Raw genomic sequence first — 24,002 nt, 5'->3', positions numbered from 1 at the left:
TAGCATAGTTGCTGCTTCACATCTGTTACATAACATTTGAAAAAATCATGCTATGAATAAAGGGATAAAGAGTATAAACTGGCTCTTTTCCTTGGCATTCTTGTAGCAGGCTTCATCTAGGCGGATGTGAGTAACGCATCTTGGCTATGCTACTGGTGAATGCACGCAAATGTACCTGGGACACATATTCCATAAAGTATTTTAAATGATGCAGTTCAGAGCCTGAGAGGAAGCTTGGGGGAGGTGGGGGGCTGGGAAGGAAAGAGTGAAGGCAAGTTTGAGGACAGGGAGGAGGTTCGAAAGAGAATGAGAGAAACTGACAGGGATTACAAACGCTAAAGTGCAATTTTAAAATATAAATTATTTTAAAAGCAGAAGAGAGATTCTAAGTCGCTACTGTTCGCATAGGCACATTTTTATTCCAATTTAAACATGTCGTTTCCTTTCCCTTCTCAGATACACTGCATAATGGAACTTGAATGGCTTAAAGCTACTGCACACGGTTTGCGAAGGGACAAGAAAAGCACCAACAAAGCTAAATAGTGCAAGGCATTCTAGGAAGTTGGAGTGCAGTGGGGAGAAGCAGAGATGAAGCTGTTTTTACACTTTAACAAGAGAGCTGTTCCAGTTATAGTTACAGATTCCCTTTAGCTGAACTCTGCTTCCTAAAGGAAAGAGCTTACTTTACAAGTAAAAAAAAAAAAAAGAAATAGATGATTTAAAACTGTTCCGAACATAGATTAAAAAACAACTCACAGAGCAATAAAAATCCTTGAAATTTCTATGCACAGAGATCTAAACAGACATTTCCACCAGATGATGGAGAATAGCCATTTGAAACCCTGAAAAAAGAAGATACACACATCTAGAGTAGTTAATTATGAACTAATCCTTTAAAAACAGGTAGATCCTACAGAAGAATATTGTTCAAATGGAATGTTTAAAAATAACATTTATTAATAAATATCTTATAAAATTCTAAATTAATAGATTCCTGTTCAAATTTTGCTTTGGTCCTTGAATTCCACTGTATACACACATACATACATATATATTTTCTTAGATGGTTTTTATTAACCAGAAAGAAGCACATTCTATCCTAACTGGATGGCTAGGTTTATAGCAGTTAGAGATGCTTAAACCCCCCCAGCCAATGGCTGGTCTTTTCTCACAGCTGGTTGATTTTAATGACAAACTCAACTGACACACGATTTACTGAACTAACAGAGCACAACTACCCGAACATTCACCATGGATGCCCCTTCGCTCAGAACATGTACTGCATTTGATTTCATGAACCCGACAGGCTCCAAACAGCAACCGCCCCGAGTAACCCTTGTGATAAGGACGCAGGCAGTGACAGCATACAAACAGCTCATCCCCACAGGCCGTGTCAAGACTCCGACTGGCAAACACTGATGTGGAGACAGGACAGGGCTGAGGGGAAGGGAAAGGGGAAAACATTCAACCTCACACCAGGTGTTAAAATGAGTGCATTCATCCACAGGGAGGATTTCCACTCTACTGTCTCCATATATGTTGAAAAATGTCTTCAGGAGAAACAGTTGAGATGGGAATAGCTCAGAGTAGGTGACAACCAACCTGGAAGAAACACTATCAGGTGTCCCTATCTTGGAAGCTAGTTCCCATCACAGGAGGCAGGGGAGGTGCTGTGGAAGTTTCCAGGCCAAGTTGGTAGTGACTTCAAAGGCAGATCCTGCTGATAACAACCCACCTGGGAACAAGGAGAGGCAACGCATCGCTGCCAGCGCTCCCCCCTTAGCACGGGTGCTCTGAAGGTCACTGCAACCCATCTATGACAATATGAGTGGGTGACCCAGTAGCTGGGTGGGAGGGGAGAACAGGGCAGAATGTCTCCTCAGATTGGCAAAAAGTGTGGGGCAAGAAGGAAAGATGTTCAGGCAGGCCAATGATTCTATGATGGTCTTGTGAAAGCCAGGCCTTCAGGTGAAATATTTCATATTGATAAGCTGAGTGCTAGATTTGACCAGTGAGCCTTTCTGCTCAGGATTTCAAGGAGCGCTGATGACTCGCTGGCATCTTCCATTTAATCTATTTCCACACCGCTAATGAACACACCTAAAGGCCCTGAGTATAACAAGAAGACAGTGTATTCTAATTATACTTTGAGGCCCGTTTGCTAACGTGTGTGTGGTTGGTTTGCCTACTTAGCATAAAAAACAGACATAATTGAGCTATACATAATGCACATCAGTCAAACTGTCAAGTTGCTGAATTAAGAAAACTCAGGCAAGTTCTTAACTGCAGAGGCTTTCTGTTTCACAACTAAATATTTCAATTAAGAGGTGGAACAGAAGTAAAATAAACCATAATTTTAGTGACAGCCCACTCCTTGGACATTCTGATATCACCAGTGGATTTTTAAAAAATCCATTTCATTAAGTGCTATGCATGCAGGAAAGAAAGAAAATATTTTTCACTTAAAGCAAAACAAAAATAAAATAAAAATTAAAAAACCCAAACAAATATTTCAATGAGCTCTTTCTCCTTTTTAGGGGGACACCTAAATGGTCCTAGGAAGGAGTTTAGAAAAACATTATTTTTGATTTCAAAATAGAGATAAGGATATTAACTGCTTTTTGAGCTAAATCTTAAACTTCTTAGGAAGCCAGTTTGGTTAAACCATTCAGCTATTCCTGCTGGGATTCAAAACAAAATAAAACAACCATGAATTCAGTATTTAAAATACTTAAAAATGATATGTTTGTCTAAAATATAATAGAAAATCCTTTTCTCGTTTGCATTTTTTTCTTTTTTTCTCTTTTCTCTCTTTTTTTTTGCTTTTGTTTTTGTTTTGATTTTTTTAGATCATATATCCAAGTTATGAGTTTTCCTGGAAACTCAAAACTTTCTTTTTGAAAGCACTGCATACATGAAAAGGTTGTTGATAAATATTGATTTAAAAAGCAAGTTATTAGATAAAACTAAAACTAGTTATAAAAACCATGCTTCATGACCCTTATATTTTCTTTTTTTTCTCCAAAATAGATTATTATACTATAGTGAGAGAAAAAAAATCACATCCTTCCCTATTCTGAACTCTTAAAAAAGCTACACCTTTTGTAAAATACTGTTCTTTTTAAATCCCATAATCTTCCCCTCTCTCTGTCTGTCTCTGTCTCTGTCTTCCTCTCTCTCCCTCACACACACACACACACACACACACACACACACACACTCATGTTTGGAGGTCAAGCATTCACGTAGAGATGAAACACCAGCATCTGCCTAACCACTAGAGAGAAACATTAGCCCCGTTACTTGTGAGTTGTGATATGAAAACCTTCGCCAAGTAAAATGGCTTGTTTCAAGGAGGCACAACTGTCTGCTTTTTATAATGGGAAAGTCCAGAAAAGTTGCTGAAAATATAAACCAGGATTATGCAGAAGAGTGGAATAGCCATATCCAGGGGATTCTTTCAATAGCTAAAGAGTGCTTTAACTGTGGTGGAAGGGCTGAGAGCAGCTCGATGGAAACATGAGGTTTTCTTTCTCTCTTTGTTCCTCCAGTAGTTTGTCTACTTTCACCCACCAGAACAGCAAAGATGGTTCCATAGGCTTAAGGAAAAAAACAATAATAAATCTTAGGCTATTAGCAGCTGATGACTGAACAATGTAATCCATGTAGTGAATAGAGCCCTTCTGCATTATTATATAGTACATGGATTTTCAACATTATAGACAGGCCATATAAAACCAGTTGTAATTCGAGGGTGTGATGTTATAGCCTTGCATCGTAATTTGGACTTTCACAATTGAGGCTTATAAAGCTCCCTTCCCTAGTGTCTCCACAGCTGGCATTCAACAGTGCTTCACCTATGGCTAAGCCACCTTTTATTTGTTCTGATTATTAAAAACATTAAATCAGGCACATTAAACATCTCCTGGTTACTCTTGTGTAAAAAGAAAGAGTTGAATGAACTCCAGCTGTGGGTCACATGCAAGGGAAGCCATGGCTAGGTCCACATTAGCTTTTTTTTTTTCCTTTAAACATTATTTTCTTCTTTACATGCAATGCTAAAGGGAAAAAATAAAACAGAAAAAAGTAACAATAAAAAGTCAACAGGGAGCCTAGGTAAAAGTGGAAATGGAAAGGAAAATTGGGCAGTCAAGGAAGTGGACCAAGAGGAGGAGGAGTGGCGAGATCCTTGCTGATTTTATTTGGACATCAATGGAGCTTCTACTAATACTTTTTTAATAGTAAGAGAAACAGTTGTGGAAAAGGCTCTATGTTAACCTGGCATTCTGGTGACATCATAACACAAACTCAACATGAGTTATGATGTCATCAGACTCCACCCCCCAGTCGCCTTGCAATCTGTTTACTGGACATCTGTGTACGCTTCATTTTGGCTAAAAGCTGCGGTTTAACAAGATTCAACACTTCAGGCAAAGGGTTTGACTGATAAGAATGAAACCATGACTATGTACAGAAAGAGTTCAGTTTATAAACAAGTAACTGGTACCAGAAAATTGGAGAAAAGCACCAAAGCATTTCCCAAGCTGATAGATTATTAATTGCATAACTCCCTTTTTTCTTATATAACTAAGTATAAAAGACAACATTTCCATAATAACTATAAAAATGAAAGCCAGTCTTTGAAGGGCTGAGGAGTCTTCCAGGTCTGAGTTAATTCTAAAAATGCCCTTAAAAGAAAGGACGCAGAATATGCAACAGCTCTTCTTGAAGGCAAGGTGTGACCCAGAGATTTTAGAGGATGGGGTTCAGGTCTGTTCTGTGAGTGGTGAGCTGGCTGAGGGTGGAGCTTCCTACCACCTCGCTGACTGCCGAGGAAGTGGTGATGGTGTTATGCTGGATGACCTGCTGCTGCGAGCATGTGGGGGCGGGACTTGCAGGAGGGCTACTCTCTGGACCTAGGAAAAAGCATACACACACACACCAATATAGCTCTTTCCTGGGGTGGACTCGGAGACTATTCAAAAATATTGCTAGGTGTTTGCTAGAAATAGAAGTGTTTCACGCATTTTCTCTGGGAGGTTAATTTCAAAACTTTCAACTGTCGGTCGCAAAGCTATGCCTTCCCATAGTTTACAGCTACCAGCAAAGCCATGCCTTCTAGGTTAGCAACATGACTGGATGTGTTTGAGTCACAGCCTGTGAAGTCCTTATCTTGTCTTTTCAAAGAGCCATACATATATCAAATGTGGAAAAATACTCACATGTGGTGGGAGAATCTGTGCTGCTCAATCTAAAAAATTATTTGAAAAGAAAATGACCTTCAGCTGTAAATCCCCGCTCCTCCCACTGTTCCTTCTGAATTAGCATTGAACCTACTGATGTTCCAGGTGCTGATATTGGGATCTAGATAAAGGGATCCACTTTAAGTAAACTGAGACAAGCTCACTTGCTTTTCAGCCCAGTGAATAACATGCAGTGTATGCTGGGGTACTGGATATGATTCATCTGAAGCCTATTTCCCAGCCCATAAAAAACTGCTAGCCCACTGGTAATTGGGCTCCTACTGGCTGCAAAATTGGAATTTGGTGGGATTTTTACAACATGAAATGCCAGGGAACATCCAGCCATAAATGACCAAGAGGTGGTGGGCGTGGTGATGAACAGGGGTCAGAAAAGAAGGATTCCCCCTGGTGCAGTAGTCTGGCAGCCGCTCAAGAATTTTAGCACCTCATCCGCCTAGGTGTGCAGTCTAGGCTTTACTTTTGTTTTTTTCAATAAATCCAATGTGAAATTAGTGGCAAAAACCTGGCCACTTAAAAAAAAAGCAAAAAAGTCAATGACTTACTGAGATATCCTTGTGATTCTTTCTGCATGGCTGTTATGGGGCAGTCTTTATGCGTTAACAACAGCTGCTTCAGCTGTGCCACCTCATTCTTCAACATGGACACTTCGTTCTGGAAAGAGACAGATCGGCATCATGTTAAGAAGACCAGAGAAGACAAACCCAGGGCCCCATGCGCTTTCAGCACTGCACTGGCACACTTCTGTTACATCTGAATTACTGAACTACTGCCATTATTATACAACGGGGTTCACCTGAAGACGTGTCGCTTGCCTTCAGCTTGTCCCTCAGGCTTCCCAGGGGCTTTCTGAAGAGACTAGGTTTTCAGTCAAGAGCTGAATTCTATGAAAACTTTCCCGGTGGGGACTCTTCATTCTACACTGACTGGGTGACTCTAGGCAGGTAACATAGCCCAGCTAAGTTCCAACAACCTTGGATGGGGATGAAAATAGTAGGAAGTTCTTTGAGTTGTTGTGGGGATTAAATGAGGTACTAGAAGCAAATACGCAGAGCAATGTCTAGCATATACTATGCATTCAGTAAATTTAGCTCTCATAGCAATCATCTTCACGCTACCTTACAGGCTAACACTGATCATGAGTAGAAAGTGAAGGTGAGAGACACTGGGAAGAATTGTGTGGCAGGATGAGTGACTTCAAACTTAAATGCCCTCAGCATAAGCTGATTTCCCTCAAAGAATTTCTTAATAGGCTACAATTCAACAGAGCATGTCCCTATGCCTGATGCCACTTAGGAGAAGGCATGGAAGGATTCGGCGCAAATGCTGGTCTTCTACTAGTGGAATCGGGTTAGTCCAAAGGACAACAGAGTTTAGGACCATGATGGAATTAATTTGATTGGTTCATTAATTAGTTTGGCTAATTTCAGTCTATAAACTCCTTTCCCCCTCAATATCAGGGTACTGTGGATTGTGTATGCATCTTAAAAATTGACTTAGGTAAGTGTCTCACATCTCCACTTTATGTAGTAATTTTATTTATTTATTTTTTTATGTAGTAATTTTAAAAGACAGGTTCAGGGTTCATAATTTGTGGAATAATGTACATGGCACCATTGCTTACAAGCACAGTTCTCTACTACTATGGGGATTCTTCCATAGATACAGTGCGAAATGATTAGCAGTTGACTGAATCTGAGGATGCAGAACCACAGATACAGAGGGCTGACTATGGGACTTGAGCATAAATGGATTATGGTATCTGAGGCTAGCCAATACCCTGCTGATACCCAGAGACAACTGTATAAATGTAGGACAGACTGTTCCAAGGTGCTTCCACTTGATAAAAGTAAACTGTAAATGCAGCACTAGCTCACATAAGCCGTTTTACAGTTGTGATAAATACTACCCTCTCTTTGACCAGTGTTCTTTGTGGCTGCCGCGCATTATATGCCACATGAAAGAGACTTTAAAAAAGCATGCACACAGAAAAAGGTGTTTTAACATTGCTGTCATTAAGTTGTATCTACACTTTCAATATGAACTTGGCTTTTCAGGCATGTATTTATCACCTAGGAAAGTAAGTTTGGAACTCTAGAAGTTAATTAAAAAATTTTTTGGAAACTTGTTTCAAAGAATACTTCCTATTTCCAAATTCATTTGCAAAATACATTTTAAGCAATCAAATGGTGACTAGCATAAATAAAAAAAATAATAAAAATCTCATCTACAAAGGCTTTTCTCTTTCACTTCTGAACTAAACAAAATAGAAATGTCTATCAGATGAAAGGCTGGACGGAGGAATCAACTAGGAGACTGGGGTAAACATAAATACACTACTATATACAAAATAAATAATAAGGACCTACTTTATAGCACAGGGAACTCTACTCAATATTCTGTAAAAACCTACATGGGAAAAGAATCTAAAAATGAACGGATATATGTATATGTATAATAGAGTCACTGCTATACACGTGACACTAACACAACATTGTAGTAACTATAATAAAAATTTTGAAAGAATGCCTATCTGATAAATTAGCATTAATGATGAACACGTCACTTAATTTCACAGGAAAATTGCTCTTAAATTTGAGAACATTCAGGAAGGTGAGCTGTGCTTCCACCTCCAAATAAGTGTGATTGATAATGGGCCCTGTCAAAGCCAAAAGTGACCCTTGTCACTTTGGGGGTCAATAGGACAACTTTATTTATAGGACAATTTATTTCAGCCTTAAACATGATTTTTTTTTTCCCCCTCTGATTTTATGCTCATTTAAATTCAGTCTTCCTTGCTTTTCCCAGGTCTCCTTCTGCTTAAAATAGCCTGTGTAAAAGAAAGGTACTTTTAGACCATCAAATAGAAGGCAACCCTTGGTTAAAAACAAAACAGACAAAAACTGAACAAAAAAACGAGAAAAAGAAAACTAAGACGTATGAATATGTATATACTTGGCCTCAAAATGAAGTGTAATTATTTTAGAGGCATTTTTGTCTATGGATAGCAAAGCACTTTATTAATAAACCAATATGTCATAAGTATAGAAGCTGAAGCCCTGGGGGTAGTGAGAGTCTGTAAAAATATAGCAACTTGGAGATGACTAACCATTATTTAAAATCACTGTGATGATTGACCATCATTTAAAGATATATGTGAATATGGACATATTTCTTAATGTAATATATAATCATTTAGCTATGTTATAATTGGAAAATGAATGTCACTTAATATTCTCCATAGACAGAACTATTAGCCTCTGTCTCATTTATATCATGCACACATAAGTATGATGCTGAGAAGGATTAAATAAAAGTCTAATGGCCATAAAAATAACAGAAATTCATGGGGGAACTTCAAGCAGAAAAAGGAACTCTCAAATGAGGGTTGAGAATAACAAGGTTTGGCTTCCCCAATTGCTACACCAACCTAGTGTAAAACAAGGTGGTTGGACTAGTTTTCTAATTACTTTCTGTAAGATAGTTTTTTATTCTTATTTCCCAGACCTGGGATTGAACCTGTGTCCCCTGCAGTGGAAGCATGGAGCCTAAACCACTGATCTCTAGGGAAGTCCCAGTTTTTTATTCCATGTTTCTGTGTTGCTTTCTATTGAGAATGCTAATTACCTCATAATCTAATGAAGGTCTCCATCTTGATTTTTAATTCACTAATTAACTGCTTTTGGTATTCTCAAATGGGCTTAGACATCAAGTCTCATATTTCCTAAAGGAGCCAGTTCTAGCATCCCCTTTATTTCCACATCTTATTAGGGCAGATTCCAAAGGAATATTTATGGTGTCACTTTTGTGGAAAATTTCAAGTCCATATCTCACATGTACATTGTGAGAGTCTATCAGAGCCTTCCTCGGATTCCATAAGGGAGCCTCTGAGTTAAGAAAGGTTGACAATCACTGCCCTAGAGGAAGCAGAGTTCGCTGTGCACACGCATCATCATTCCATATTGAGAGGTACTGACAGGTATCACTCTATACTGATAGACCAAATGACGTAGGAGATACGCAAACACGAGACTACATTTTAAACAAAAATTCTTTTCAAGGTAACATTACTAGAAATCACCTTGAATACATTTTGGAAGAGAACAATCAGACAGCAAATGTTTCAAAATGCATGAAAGAAATCAAAAGTGGCCTGCAGTTCTGGTACAGAAATTAAGAAAAACACACACACAAGACTTCTGCAGGCATTTTCTTATTCTGAACTGAGGCAAATCAAAAATTTTTTTACTCCCCTGTGTGGGTTATAACTATAGGTCTTCATACATAAGCACTTTGCAAAAGCAAAGTATTAATAATAAGTATTGAGGGGCTTCCCAGGTGGCTCAAAAGTAAAGAATCTGCCTGCAACGCGGGAGACCTGGGTTTGATCCCTGGGTTGGGAAGATCCCCTGGAGAAGGGAATGACTACCCACTTTAGTATTCTTGCCTGAAGAATCCCATGGACAGAGGAGCCTGGCGGGCTATAGTCCATGGAGTCACAGAGTCAGAAATGACTGAGAGACTAACACTTTCTTTTTTAATTATTGATTCTCCTGCTGAAATCAGCCTTTATTTCTTTTTCTTTTTTCTAAACCAGTTTGGGTTTGCTACTTAAAGGTTAGCTATTTAAATAGGGACTGTGAGAGTATAGATGTGGTTAGATTAATCTGTTCTTAAATCCATAAAGTTGCCTTGGGATGAAGTAGCACCCCTATAGAGACATTCAACACTATAGTAACGTACTTGAAACAAGGACTCCAAGAAGTCCCTAGTAACTACATTTTCAGTTTTTGGCTTTGGGGGATGTCATTTTGTTAATATGATAAACTCAGAATGCTTTTTGATGCAAGCAGTAGTCCATGCCGAAAACATAATTATCAAAATGATCCCTACAAAATAGCCCCCCCTGCCCCATTGTTTTTTTTTTTTTTCTCTTATAGATTAACTGAGGTCAGGATTTGTTCATTCTAAACCAAAGGACTTTCAATTTGTACAGCAACAGTTCCCATCTGGCCTTTTCTCTTGCCAAGTCCCAAACCTGGGCTTATGTGTCAAAAATTTCAGCAGCGACTTAGGCCATGTGTCTTTGCACTGAAAAAAAAAAAACAATTATTTCCATGGGCAACCAGATGATTTCCATATCATCTACTGAACACAAGCAATCCACTGAGTACCACATTAGCAGTTGGTGAAGTTAGAACTGATCTTAGCCACTCTCTCAGTGAAAAGAATGTGGATTCTTTCATAGTTTAAGAACTTTCTAGAATGAAAGATCACAGAGCAATGGTTTAGGTCAATAAGCCTTGCTTGGGTCTTCATCTTACTACTTGCTTGTTGTGTGACTTTCGGGAAGACTCCTCATGTCCTCCAAGCCTCAGTTTCTTCCTAAATAAAATGTAAAATTGGTGGTTTTTAATATTCCCCTCAATTCCTTTACTTGCATTGACCTCTTGGGCAGAGATTTGTTGTGAGACAAGGAAATGAAGTTTGGGAGTTGATTTTGTTTGCTCAGCTCTGATTTTTCCAATCTGAAGCTCTGCAGCCTAACCAGAAGGTTCTATGCTGGAAAACAACTCAAAGGTGGCAGCTGGCCATCCAGACCTTGGATATTCCTTTTGGCGAGAGTTTGTTTGTTTAGCACCTTCCATTTCTGTTTACTTAAAATTTGACTCACTGGATCAGCCTCAAGAGAGACACCTTTTTCTTTTGACAAAGGTCCAGTGAGAGGGAGAGGGGTCATTCAAAGGTGGCAGAATGTGCATCTCCTCCCCAGCATCACATGGCCTGATATAGAGCTCTCAGCATCCCCGAAGACATGGAACTCTTGTGGTTTCTGTCCCTCTGAAGCAAGGCAGTGGTTGGAAAACACCAACAACTCAGCCTTTTCAGAGACTGTCCTTTCTGAGGCACTGCTTTAACAACCAAAAATATTGGTGCCTGTTGAATGAGACTTTTTTTCTGGTTTTCAGAAATCAGATTTCTAGAATCTTTTATCCTTAGCCATTTTGGCTCTTAGAATGTGGTAATTAATAGATTCTGTTCTCATAAAGGGTATGTTTACCTTATATGTTAATACCTTATAGGTTAAGTAAACGCTAAAACATATATGCCTTATATGCCTATGTCAAGGTGTGAACCCATCTGACCTCAAAGTAACCAGCATCCTTCCTCTCCCTGGCTCTCTGCTATGAACCCCCTGCCTCATGTCTTCAGGCTCTAGGGTGACAGTCAGTACCCTGGAGTCGTTCTGCAAAGACTCATTTTAGTCAAAATTGATATAAAATTTCTCAGCATCTGATTACATGTCAGCTGGCTACTCAGGGCTCCTCCATCTAGCTCAGTGGGTCTCAATCAGGGGTAATTTTAATCCCCCACAGAGGATATGTGACAATGTCTAGAGGCTTTTTGGTTGTCAAAATTTAGGGGTGGGGTGGAGGATGCTGATATCTAGTGGGTAGAGGTCAAGGGTATTGGTAAATATGTACAATATACAAGAGATAACAAAGAATTATTGATTATTATCATTCTCGGTAATAGTGCCAAGACTGAGAAAACCCGCACCCGTTCACGGTCCTCTTGCAGACCTCAGAACTGGTAGCAAATTCCAGGGATGCTCACATTTCAGTCATTAGAAAACCACTGCTGTGATATTTGCTAGGTCACATTCACCAGAACTTTTATTTACTTAACATGTTTGTACAAATTAACTCATTTTTTTAATGATTTAGCCTGGCCCTGACCAAAAATAATCTGTGAAATTGAAGTTTTGATGTTCTGATTACATTTTTTAATACACATAAAAATTAAAAGATGATTATTAATGTTAAAAGTGCCTACCCACATTCCACCTAAAAGCTTCTCACATATGACTATGCCTGCCAGATTCTAGAATTACAGACTTTCAAGTCAGAGTGGCTTCAGAGATGTCTGTGTTCAGCCAAACTCTGACTCTGTGGCTTGATTCCCTTAAATCACATTTTGCCAAGTAGTCAGGCAGCTAGTTCTTGGACACTCCAGTGATGGGGAGCTCATTCATTTATTCAACAAACAAATATTGAGTACAGACACTCAGGAACTCTTCAGGCCAGACCTAACACTAGAAAAAGGGGGTAGGTGGGTCAGGGAAGAGGGTAAGAATAGAGTCTCCACCTTTATCCAAGATTTGTACGAGCTAGTGGGACTTCCCCCATATCTCCTGTATATGTTTCCCAGTTTCTTTTTCATGTCCATCATTAAAAGAACGATAAATTTGAGGGGGCGGGGAGAGTGAACATCCATAAATTACAAGAGTCAGTCCATGAATAACCTAAACTTTCTTGTACACTTTCAATTTGTACACTGGATGCCCTAAGGTCATTTCCATTTAATGGAATTAAACATGCAAAGGCTTTGGAGGTTTGGCACCCTAATTGCTCCTTTCTAAGGATCCACAGAGGATGTGGGAGTGGGTAAAGGTGACCTATGATACTCCCGAGGAGCAGACTCTCTCTCTTTTGGGCATTTCCCCCTCTTCTTCTCTCCAACTTTAGCTGTCATCTCTACTCCTGGAAGCACTGGGCTCTAATCTACAATTTTACTCTTATCCTTGGACTGCTTGTCACATATCTAATACTTGCTTTTTTCTTGTGCTGGTGAACAGTGTCCTCCTTTCTGTGTGAGAACAAATGCCCTGAATTTCATCTTTTGTATGACATGAAGCCTCCTGGAAAAACCCCAGGTACCAGAGTTTCTCAAATGCTCCTAGAATTGGCCTTGTTATGAAATGTCCCTCATTGAGCCACCCATGAGAAAGCAAAAATAACGCAAGATTCAAATCTTGTCAAGTCTGAAAATGAGATAGAAATGTGCCTTTTCTTATGAAGCAAAATAATTTATACAAACTTTTCTTCCATTAAACAAAAATACAGACAATCTAGTGTAAGCTGAAGCAACCGCCTCACCCAGGGAACAGACAGGGCTGCCTTCCAGTTGAAGACTTACTATGTGCCAGGCATTGGGCAAACAGTTTTGCAGACCATTAGTTCATTTATTCCTCCCAACAACTTTATGAAATTATTATTCCCATTTTACAGATGAGGAAACTGAGAGACAGAGAGATTTAACACTGCAAGTAGGTGCTGAACAAGAATTTCAACCTCTGTCTGACCAAAGCTTCTGCTCTCAGCCCTATAACTTAGTTGGGCAGGGTCTCCCTCCTCAGAGCAGATGCACGGAAAACCGAATGGTGGTTTTGTTTTGCAGAGCGTCTAAGAATTAATCAAGCCTGAGAAGTAAGCCTGCAGTCGCTCTGTGGCTTAGGTCAACAAGTGCCTGCCGGGCCAGGAAATGCCAATGGTACACAGGGCCTTTGAGTCCCGGGAAAGAGACAGTGGCCTGCACCTGAAGCTGCATGTTTGTCTGGGTGAGCTCTTCTGCTTTCTTTTCCAGTGACATCACCCAGACCTTCCTCTTCTGTCTGCAGCGGGTGGCGGCCGCCCGGTTCCGTTCCAAAAATTTCCGCCGCCTCTCGTCAGGATCCTCATCCACCACCCTTCGCCGGCGCCCTCCTGTGGGCTGGGGCGGCTGTATTGTCTGGGTGGGCTGCATCTGTTGTGTTGCTGGTGAAACCTGCTGGGGAAGAGAGGGAGGAAGTGATGGGGAGAGAGAAGGGATGGTTGGGTAAGGTGTTGAAATGTGAAGTACAGGCAGCCCCTTGCTTTAGTTAGCACATCAAACTTGTTTTGCGAAGAATGAAGTCAGCAATGAAGTCACACTCATGAAGAGGAAAAGCATCATCCAGCTATCTCCTATGATATTTTGGCAAGATACAGGGATGACGTGTGAAAAGAGAGTCAAGTAGACTCCCCCCACCCCCCGACTGGCATTTGGCTGAATCATGATGAAAGAAACACTTTTCTTCCTCCTTAGATGTTAAAAATGTTTTATTTAAGGTGCTTTGTAAAATTTGAAAGTGCCCATGTATGGTGATGGATGAAAACAGAGAGGTAGGGGTGACTGTCACTGCATTGATGGGTCTGCTGTCATCTGCAGAAATCTCCTCCAGGGCAGGTTGTGAATGCCGTTCATTCTAATGGTATCAAAACCCTGTTCCTAGAGTACACCTCAGGGGTGGCATCACCACTGTGACTCTTATCCAAAGAACCCTGTGAAGCCTGGAAAGCACCTGAAATCCTTTTGTCACTATGTCACAGTTCTTAATGCAAAGGTCTTGTGGGACCAAACTCCATTTGGGTCTCTCTCCTCCTCCGAGCCTGACCAAGGCTGATGGGATTACAGGAGATGGTGACTGGGTGAATTTCTAGGTGACTGGGAAGCGTGACCTCTGAAAGTCCATCCTGAAGCAGCACTGAACCCTGTTAATACATGGTGTCTACTGACACGGACGGATGGTTGTATGGCATCATCTATTATATTATAAGGAAATCCCAGGAGTGGCAAAGCACTTTATTAAAAAGTTTTACTATGCTTCTAAGTTCCTTGTAAGGTCTGCAAGAGGTTCAGCAACATGTAGGGTTTCAGGGACCCCCACACGTATAGCTTTATTTCCCTTCATATAGCAGACACTCAGCACCTAGTGAAATTTCTATGACTGACTCTTTATGTGTCTGAACACCTAATGCTTCCCTAATGCACTTCACTCCTTCCCCTTTCTTCATTCTCAATAAAGGGTTTTTTTTTTTTTCCCCCTTCCCTCTCATTGCTCAGTCACTCAGGCTTATGGTGTAATACCTATAAATTTGTTTTACAAGAGGCATTTAACCTGCAGAAATAACAGGCAAAAAGTTTTAAAAATGAAACCCAGCCACCTTTTCTACCACATTCCAACCCTATGATTGAAACCAATCAGAACCACTATACTTGTACTAATAATGGCTCCTGGTTGCCCATCAGCTGACTAACGATATATTTTAATCCTAAACTCTACCAAACCATACATTACTAAAGAATTAGGCTTAGGACTGAAATTGGATTGCATCTCAGTAATTTTTTTTTTAAAGCAAAGACATTTTCTAAAACTGTTTATTGGCAATTCCTCTCCTGACGATCATAAAGGAATAACAAAATAAACTGTCTAAGATCTTACTCACTAGGGCTGCTGCTGAAAATTTAATCCTTGTTATTGGCAAATGTTTAGCACTAGTCATTTCAGATGCGGTAACCTCTGAGCTAACCACTGCAAAGCAAAGCAGTAGGAAAGAACGCGCTAACCTGGCTATTTTTGCCTTTACCATTTCTTTGTGTGAATTAACAATCTCTCATTGCCAGCCCTAGACAAGGCTCTTAAGTAGGCAAAACTGGGGTTTAACCTTCATTATGGAGACCTCTCTTTCAATTCTGTATTCTCCCATGCTAACTTTAACCAATGTTTATCACCTGATATTTTTCCTCTGCCTTAACCCAAATGGGTAAGGTACATGGTGATTTCAGGCTTTGTCCAGGTTCAGGGTCAAGGTGTGGCTTGGTTAAGTGAAATTCCTGGTGACCTAGGAGTGATACCAGGACTCTGAAATTATATCCTGATATGCAGGTGGATCACAAGAAGCCAGGAGAAATTGCAAATGCAACCCTAAGACCAGAATTTATGTCTCTGATAATACTTAGCATTATCTTTTTAAAACGGCATTTTATCCGGGGTAGGGTGGGAGGGATAAATTGGGAATATGGGATTAACGGATGCATACTGCCATATATAAAATGGATTACCAAGAAAGATTTACTGTATATCACAGGAAACTATGTTCATAGTTCTTGTAATGAATTATAATGGAAAAGAATAAGAAAGAATATAGATATATACATATATGTGCACAACCGAATTACCTTGTTGGACACCTGAAACTAACACAATATTGTAAATCAACTATACTTCAGTAATAAATAAATAAATAGAATGGCATTATGTTGACACAGATTCTCTGAAAATTCTGATCAAAAACAATTAATTGTAATTTCAAAAAGAATTTATTCCAAGTCATCTTAGAATCTCAGAGTTGGATGACCTTAATAAACTTCTACTCCTGGTGTTCTGACAATCCGAATTTCATTTCATCAACCAAGTTTATACATTTTAAGAGGAGCATTTTGAATATGCTCTAAATAATTTTGTTCAAATTTCAACAAGACCAACCTGGTTTTGTTGAAAAAAGCAACTTTATGTAGCTAATTATAAAAGCAATTAACTGACTGCATATACAATTGGCCACTTATTGACTTGACATGGAGGCCAATTGGCTAATTGGTAATTAGCTAATGAATGTCTTTTATATTTAATGAACTGTTAAACTTGTCTATGAAGTAACCTGCCCATAAATGCAAGCAAAACTTTCGCTATCCATTTAAAAAGAAAAAAGAAAGAAAGTACACATGTGAATCTATCTTTGATCTTGTAGTTTTCTTTTTCCCCTTCTAAATATATGACCTACATTGGCACATGATTAAAAAGGTGCTTTGGATAGCATTTTATTGATTGCTAAACTATGTGCTAAGCTTCTATCACATTATTTCAGTTTGAAATTAATCCTGGCTAACATGTACTGAAAACTGTGCCAAGGGCTAAACATTCCCTTATTTAATACTCCTAAGTCTATGGGCTTAGTCTATTAACGCCCCATTTTGCAGATGGAAAAACTGATGCTTAGGGAGGTTCGTCTACTGACCTCAGTCACACAAGTAAGGTGGGAAAAGGATGAAAGTTTTCTCATTCCAAAGCCTGATTTCTTATTTGCTATGTAGAATACTTCTAAGAATCTTTGCAAAAGTAAGCTTACCTAACAAATAATTTTAACTATTGAACAGATTAGAAAGCTGCTTATGGATAACTCATTTTGTGGGTGGCTTTCTAGGTTTGGTGTATGTTGGAGGAGGCAGGAATGTACAAGCTCTAGAAGCTGCCTGATGAGAGGTACAGAGTCAGATGATGGAAGAGACAGTGAATAAGTGTCATTTGGTGATCCCAAGCTTCCAACATCATTCTGACCCAACTGGTTGAAACCTGGGTGGGTGGAAGGAACTGACAAAGGTCATTTCACTTGAAGGTTCAAAGTGCCCAGGGCGAGCCATGCTCCTAGACATGCCCTTCATCCACTTACTGAAACTCACTTGGGTACAAGGACCCGCCTCTCTTCTTGGGCTGGGTGACATAATGTCTGCCTGGTCCCCCGACCCCCTTCCAGTGTGTCTAAATGCTGGCTTTCTTTCTAGCCACTCCTGGTGACTTTCCACCTCTGGGGTTTGGCCTTTCTCTTGAACTGATCGGCTACAGAGCTTGGCTCTCTGTCTGCTCCCTCCAACGCATTTCTCATTGGGTGGGATGAGTCATCTCTCTTCAACATTCACAAAGCACCTTACACCCTAACATCCATCACTGAACCTTTGTCTGCCTGAAATTGTTACTCTTTATGTTTTGAACATTTACTCTTATTTAGAAGATTGCCCATTGTATTTAATTTCCGTTTTACAGGTGACACAAGCGGGTCTCTAAGATATTATAAAGCACTGCAGCTAGAACCATGGTTAGAACGAACTTACCTTTCTCGTTCTTTATTCACTTGTTTCATTACATGCTTAAATTCTTAATCCTCCATTTGTGTTACATTTTTAGGGTTAACTTTGTAATATACTACAAAAATAGATTTTGGAGAACTTGAAGTTTACCTTTTCCCTTAGAAACTAGACTTGATATTTATCATATTAGTTATAGAAACTGTGATCTGGGAGGGTCCTATGGGTAACGATTACCTCCTAGGAAATGAACAAAGCCCCTCAGAGTGTCAGAACACGTGGGCTTGTCAAGTAAGGTTGCTGCCAAGGAGCCCCTCATTAGAGCCAGCACTGTTAATGAGAAAGGGGAAAGAGATCATGAAAAAGGTCTACCTGTGCTTGGTTGCCGGAGTGCAGGGGTGGGTGTGGCGAGGTCTGGTGATGTGCTGGGTGTGCATGAAGGTGGGAGTGGGAGTGATGATGTGGGTGGTTCTGCTGGTGATGGGGTTGAGGATGAGGATGGTGGGCTGGGTGCTGGTGCTGGTGCGGGTAGGGGTGATGGGCCGGCAGTGTCTGGTGCTGATGCGGGTGTGAGTGCATGTGATGGTGTGGCGTCTGGTCCTGCCGGGAGCCCATCATTTCCATCATGTGTCCCATGGTGTTCATATTCCCATTTGACATGGCAGCAGGGTGGTGAGTCAATGCAGCCTTCAACCTCTGAAACAGAACAAAAGAAGAGGGGACAAATGAGGCCAGCTGTGTACACAACAGGGATTTTGAATCAAAATGACTCATAGTTTCAATTTTATAATATTTAGCAGCTTCCCGGGTGCCTCAAGTGGTAAAGAATATGCCTGCCAATGCAGGAGGCATAGGAGATGCAAGTGTGATCTTTGGGTCAGGAAGATCCCCTGGAGGAGAAAATGGAAACCCAATCCAGTATTCTTGCCTGGGCAATCTCCATGGACAGAGACGCCTACTGGGCTACAGTCCATGGGGTTGCAAAGAGTCACAACTGAGGTGACTCAGCATGAACATGTAATGGTACTATTATTAACATTTTTTTCTTACTGGGTAGCAGTATGGCTTTTATATAAATTTCAAATTTTCATATGTATTAGAGTAGGTAGGCGTGTCAATGTCAGCCATGAATGTTAATTAATTCAACTGACACTGCAAATGAGCAGGATACTCTAGACACTTTACTAAAAGGTATTCCTACTATCCAATTGTTCACCATATCTTATTGACAGCCAACTGCAAGTATAAACCCAATGGAATCATTCAATATGACAATGTCACTGAACAAAAAGCCCATATAAAATGGCACTGTCACAAGATAATGAGTCACAAGAATAAAAGATTTTTGCTTTTCAAAAGATTTCTCAGACCCAAAGAGAAAAGAACTTCAAATTTCAGAATCTAGGAACAATTTTAATATTATTTTAAGTCTTCAAATTAGATTAGAAATCCATAACTTTGGGAGGCAGTGTAGATCTTTCCATTTGTTCCTATGACACTTCTCATATCATAATCCCTCTGATAATCTAATATTCTCACACAATAATGTTTTTCTGACTTTAAAGTTGAAGAATATGGACCATTGCACTTCTACAGCTTCTTTGATGACCATACCACAGGGCAGGTACAAAATCATCAACCATCAACAAGCAAACAGACATATACACAATTAAATTCTCCCTGAATCTAACCCCTAAGCAGGGATCAGCAAGCTTTTCAATAAAGAAGTCAGATAGTAAATATTTCCATCATTGAATGCCTTAAGATCTCTCACAACTACTCAGCTCAGCCCTTTCAGCACAAAAACAGATACAGACATTCTGTAAACAAATGACCATGCCGAGTTTCAACGCAATTTTACTTAGGGACAGGATATCTGAATTTCATATAACTTCCACATGTCACAAAATACCATTCTACTTTTGATTTTTTTCAATCATTTTAAAATGTCAAAACATTTTTAGCTCCTGTGCTGTGCAAAATTAGGTAGTGGTAAAGAATCAGTTGGTAGTCAAGTTGTTTGCAGTTTCTTATACACAGACAATTATCATCATATCCTGAGGGGCACAGTGTACTAGGTACTGTATAATACAGTTACTCCTTGGAAATGTATCTTCTACAGAGATGATAGTCTAGTTGGCAAGCTTATGTTGGCTTCATAAAGTATTTACTAGGGAACTCAAAGTTCTCTTCTGATTTGCATTCTTATCTGACTGATGATGATAGTGTATAATCACTGCAAATGGAAGAGTGGTATTTAAATGATGATCAAAGCTACCATGTGCCAGCCCTATACAATATTAATGATTCTCAACTGGTCAGAGTAAACTATTGATAAGAAAATTCAATCCATAAAAATCTTTAGTTAAATATAAAGAGCCTCCGCTTGTTTAAAAACAAAAAACAAAAAGATAAAAAATAGGCTGGTGGGCGGGTTGGGGGCAGGTAGAGGTTGACAAACCATATGTTAATATTCAATAATCATTGAATACAGTTCCTGCATCCTGATGCAGCAACCACTGAGCCCAACTGCCTCCTCCTTAACGAGCAACATCTAGTATACAACATCTACTACACGGGAGCTACTGAACTGCATCAGTATCCTGAAGAAGTTAAGCTTCCTGAATCCCTGGGAAAGATTAGGTGCTGCATATTGTGTTTATTACTAAACAGAAAAGTAAACAGATACTCCTCACCTCCAAGTTTTAGAAATGAGTTCATTGTTTTTATAAAAACACTCATTATAAAAAATTTAAGTGATGCTTAAAAGTACAGTGAAGTCAGTAACCAGTGAACCAAGTGCATTGCTTAAATTTGGTGGGTGAACAGTATTCCAGACAGCTCTCTCTGTAGAGATGGAACAACAGGTAGAGTCATTTCATAACAGTGCGATCACCATGGCACATGGAGTCAGAAAACTCTTATTTGAAGAGAACATAAGCAAAAGAAACAAAAATTGGATGAATTGCTGGACTTTGGATATATGTTTCTTAAATCCAAGAAAACTTTGTAAGTGATATATTCAAACTTAAAAGTGAAGAAAATTATGAAAAGATATTATTATGAAAAGATCATTATTTTGAAACTGACATACCAAATAGTATTGATGGATTTTCTATACTATTCTTTATAATTTTATTATTATAAAATATACAGCTGCATAGTAAAAAAAACAAACTACTACAAGACTATGTGGTGAAAAAGTAAAAGCCACCTGCCTACCTTCTTCCTTCTTAGCCCCATTCCTCAGATGTAACTACCAAGTATCTGCTGACATATCCTCAGCGTTTATCAGAACATGTTGTGTAAGCTCTTTATAATGTTATATGATTTCGTATCTTGTTTTTTTTCTGCTTCAACAATATATATCTTTGACAACACGCCCTATCAATAATAGCTAATAATACTGTCTGGCATCAATTGAGCGCTTACTCTGTGACACTCCTCATTCTGTGTTTTATGAGTATTAACTCACTTAATCCTCAGAACAATCCGGCAAGGCACAAAGACGGACTAATCCATGTGCCCAAGCTCTTGCCGCTGGAGAGGAGCAGGGGTGAGCTACCTCCAGACCTGTTCTCTGCCAGGACAGAAGGAGCTGGAAGGCTTGCTGTCAAAAACAGGAATAAACTGTATTGTGCCACCTCCCCATCATCAAAAGGAAACACAAAAAGAAGAGCAGTGCCCAGAAAACAATAAGATTATTTCTGCACAGTGTAGCACACAAGTGGAAACCCAGTGTATCTTGCTTGTTCCAAAACTTGGCAGAGGTAAGGGTGGGAGGTAACAATCTCCAGGCAGCTCAGCTGCAGAAAAGGACCAACCAGAGCTTAGCATCATCATCTCTCTTGTTAGATTTTTGTTGTTGTTGTTGTTATATTTATTAAGAATAGGTACTTGTATTCCACCCCCAAACACAGATCTGACAAGGTCCAAGCATATCTTCTCTCTGGCCCCACTTCCTAACCTTCAGGTATATGACTGTTCTAGGTCTTTTCAATGTTCAGAGGATGAAGTTCAAGCCCTTAATACAGCCTATGCATAGGCACTGAGGAGTGTGGCCTGGCATTCCCACCAATGCTTCTATTTGATTGTCTTCTTGCCTAGGATGATCTTTCCTTTTCCGCAGACACTCTAGAGCTTTAAGCAGCAGGACCCTCTTTAGTAAAATTCTCCCTGGTCTCTGCTCTAAACCAATTCCTATTGTTACAAGGCCCCAGCAGAACCATATTCCTCTTTGTAAAACTCAGTGTGTAGCTGTAGTTTTTAGTGTGATCATTTAATTAACATCCCCCAACCATTCCAGATGATAAGCATCCTGACAGCAGGAACCACATTGGATTTTGCTTGGTATTAAACTCATAACTTTAGCACGGAACCTAGTATACATATTGGGGCACTCAATTCATATTTCTGGAATGAATCAATGAATGAATGAAACTTTGTGAAGCTTATGATAAGAGTGTAGCATTTTCATTTTGGATCCTTGGTGGTGGTATTTGTAAGAAAGGATAATTTTACCAGTCATCAAAGGTCAAGAGAATGACTGCAGAAGTCATACAGGCAGATTGGCTATTAAAGTACTGTCAAAAGACCTCCCTGCTCCATCCCCAGTCTGCCCTCTAAAAATGATAACAGAAAAAAAAGAAGAAAAGAAAACACACACACACAAAAGGAATGTGCATTAACTTTATCTTGGTATATTTTCCCTGAAAGAGTGGCAAGGAAAATTGAAAAGCTGTTAAACAGTTGGTCACTATGTTATCCTTTCAATGCTACAAACAACTTTTTCACCTTTAATTAGGTGCAAATGTTGCCTGACAAATAAATACTATGCACCAGATCTTCATCTCTCAAATAATTAGCTTGTACTGTTAAGGGAAATTACTTGATTGCCTCAAGTCTATTCTTGCAGGTTTCATGCCAAGGCCATAATACTAATAAGGCTTATAACATTCCATTTAACTATTCATTCAACAAATATTTACTGGGCACTAATGTTAGGCACATTATTATTTGCCCACTACCTGAAGGAAATCAGAGATGTATAAAAACCAAAGCTTTTCCAAAGCGCTGGAAAGAAAACACACATGCTCGAGTGTGGAAATGAAGACTTTTTAAGAATCCCTTAGAGCAGTGGTCCCCAACCCCTTGGGCGCCAGGGCCTGGTTTTGTGGAAGACAATTTTTCCACAGACCAGGGGTGGGAGGGATGGTTTCGGGAAGATTCCAAGCACATTATATTTATTGTGCCTTTTTTATACTGTTCACAGGATTCTTGTGGCAAGACTACTGGAGTGGTTGGCCATTCCCTCCTCCAGTGGACCACATTTTGTCAGAACTCTCCACTATGGCCCATCCATCTTGGGTGGCCTTGCACAGCATGGCTCATAGCTTCATTGAATTATGCAAGCCTGTTTGCCACGGCAAGGCTGTGATCCATGAAGCAGAGGATGAGATGATTGCATAGTATCACTGACTCCATGGGCACGAACTTCGGCAAACTCTGGGAGATGGTAAGGGACAGGGAGGCCTGGCGTGCTGCAGTCCAGAAGGTCACAAAGAGTTGGACACGACTGAGTGACTGAACAACAAAATGAAAGTGAAAGTCACTCAGTCGTGTCCGACTCTTTGCAACTCCAGGGACTATATACTCCATGGAATTCTCCAGGCCAGAATACTCTTCACCAGTGGATCTTCCCAATCCAGGGATTGAACCCAGGTCTTCTGCATTAAGGTGGATTCTTCACCAGCTGAGTCACCAGGGAAGCCAACAACATATTTATTGTACACTTTATTTCTATTATGACATCAACTCCACTCAGATCATGGGGCATTAGATCCTGGAGGTGAGAACTCCTGGCTTAGAGAATCCCAGGCCTGTGGGTTGAGCCCACTCCTAGAGCAGCAGCTGGCATCATCTTTAAAATAAAAAAATGACTATAGCGCTGCTCTGCATATGCTACATTGAATATTCTCCATGTCATTTCTAAACAGTGTGGGGCACTTCTCAAAGTCCTAAAGAGCCTGCTGCTTTTCTGTATCCTGGTGCCAACAAGAGTCATCGCCCTGTAAATCATTAAAAAATACCAAATAAAGATATTTGTATCCCTCTCTCTTAGGGATGATAAATGACCAGCAAATGAGTCCAAGCTGTATTTTGCAGAATGATTCTTTCTTTTTGAAACTGAACTGTGTCTTATTTTAAATAACATTCTACCCAATGCCAAGAAAAGGCAAG

The 24,002-nt window shown here is 39.8% G+C and overlaps 1 protein-coding gene and 1 long non-coding RNA gene across 4 annotated transcripts in view; one reads left to right on the top strand and one right to left on the bottom strand.

Moving 5' to 3' along the window:
• Positions 1-394: 394 nt before the first annotated feature.
• The window catches only part of CREB5 (cAMP responsive element binding protein 5), a 432,361-nt gene continuing 408,753 nt past the window's right edge, over positions 395-24,002 (bottom strand). For 2 of the 3 annotated variants that reach the window (XM_070467861.1, XM_070467873.1), the window contains 4 exons: positions 18,135-18,458; positions 13,641-13,871; positions 5,807-5,915; positions 395-4,916 (listed from right to left, as the gene is read on the bottom strand). In XM_070467861.1, coding sequence (XP_070323962.1) covers positions 4,753-4,916; positions 5,807-5,915; positions 13,641-13,871; positions 18,135-18,458 — 828 coding nt within the window. In that variant the 3' untranslated portion in view covers positions 395-4,752. The remainder of the gene's footprint in view (positions 4,917-5,806; positions 5,916-13,640; positions 13,872-18,134; positions 18,459-24,002) is intronic. The other variant, XM_070467869.1, reaches the window with a different exon arrangement.
• LOC110136669 (uncharacterized) lies at positions 5,763-20,398 on the top strand. The gene is made up of 4 exons (XR_002313697.2): positions 5,763-6,205; positions 12,901-12,978; positions 13,503-13,662; positions 20,257-20,398. It is a non-coding gene; the product is annotated as an uncharacterized lncRNA (long non-coding RNA).

This window comes from Odocoileus virginianus, chromosome 1 (genome assembly GCF_023699985.2).
Source record: "Odocoileus virginianus isolate 20LAN1187 ecotype Illinois chromosome 1, Ovbor_1.2, whole genome shotgun sequence".
NCBI classification, from domain to species: domain Eukaryota; kingdom Metazoa; phylum Chordata; class Mammalia; order Artiodactyla; family Cervidae; genus Odocoileus; species Odocoileus virginianus.
Note: the sequence above shows the minus strand (reverse complement) of the source record. Positions and strands in the feature narration are given on the sequence as shown.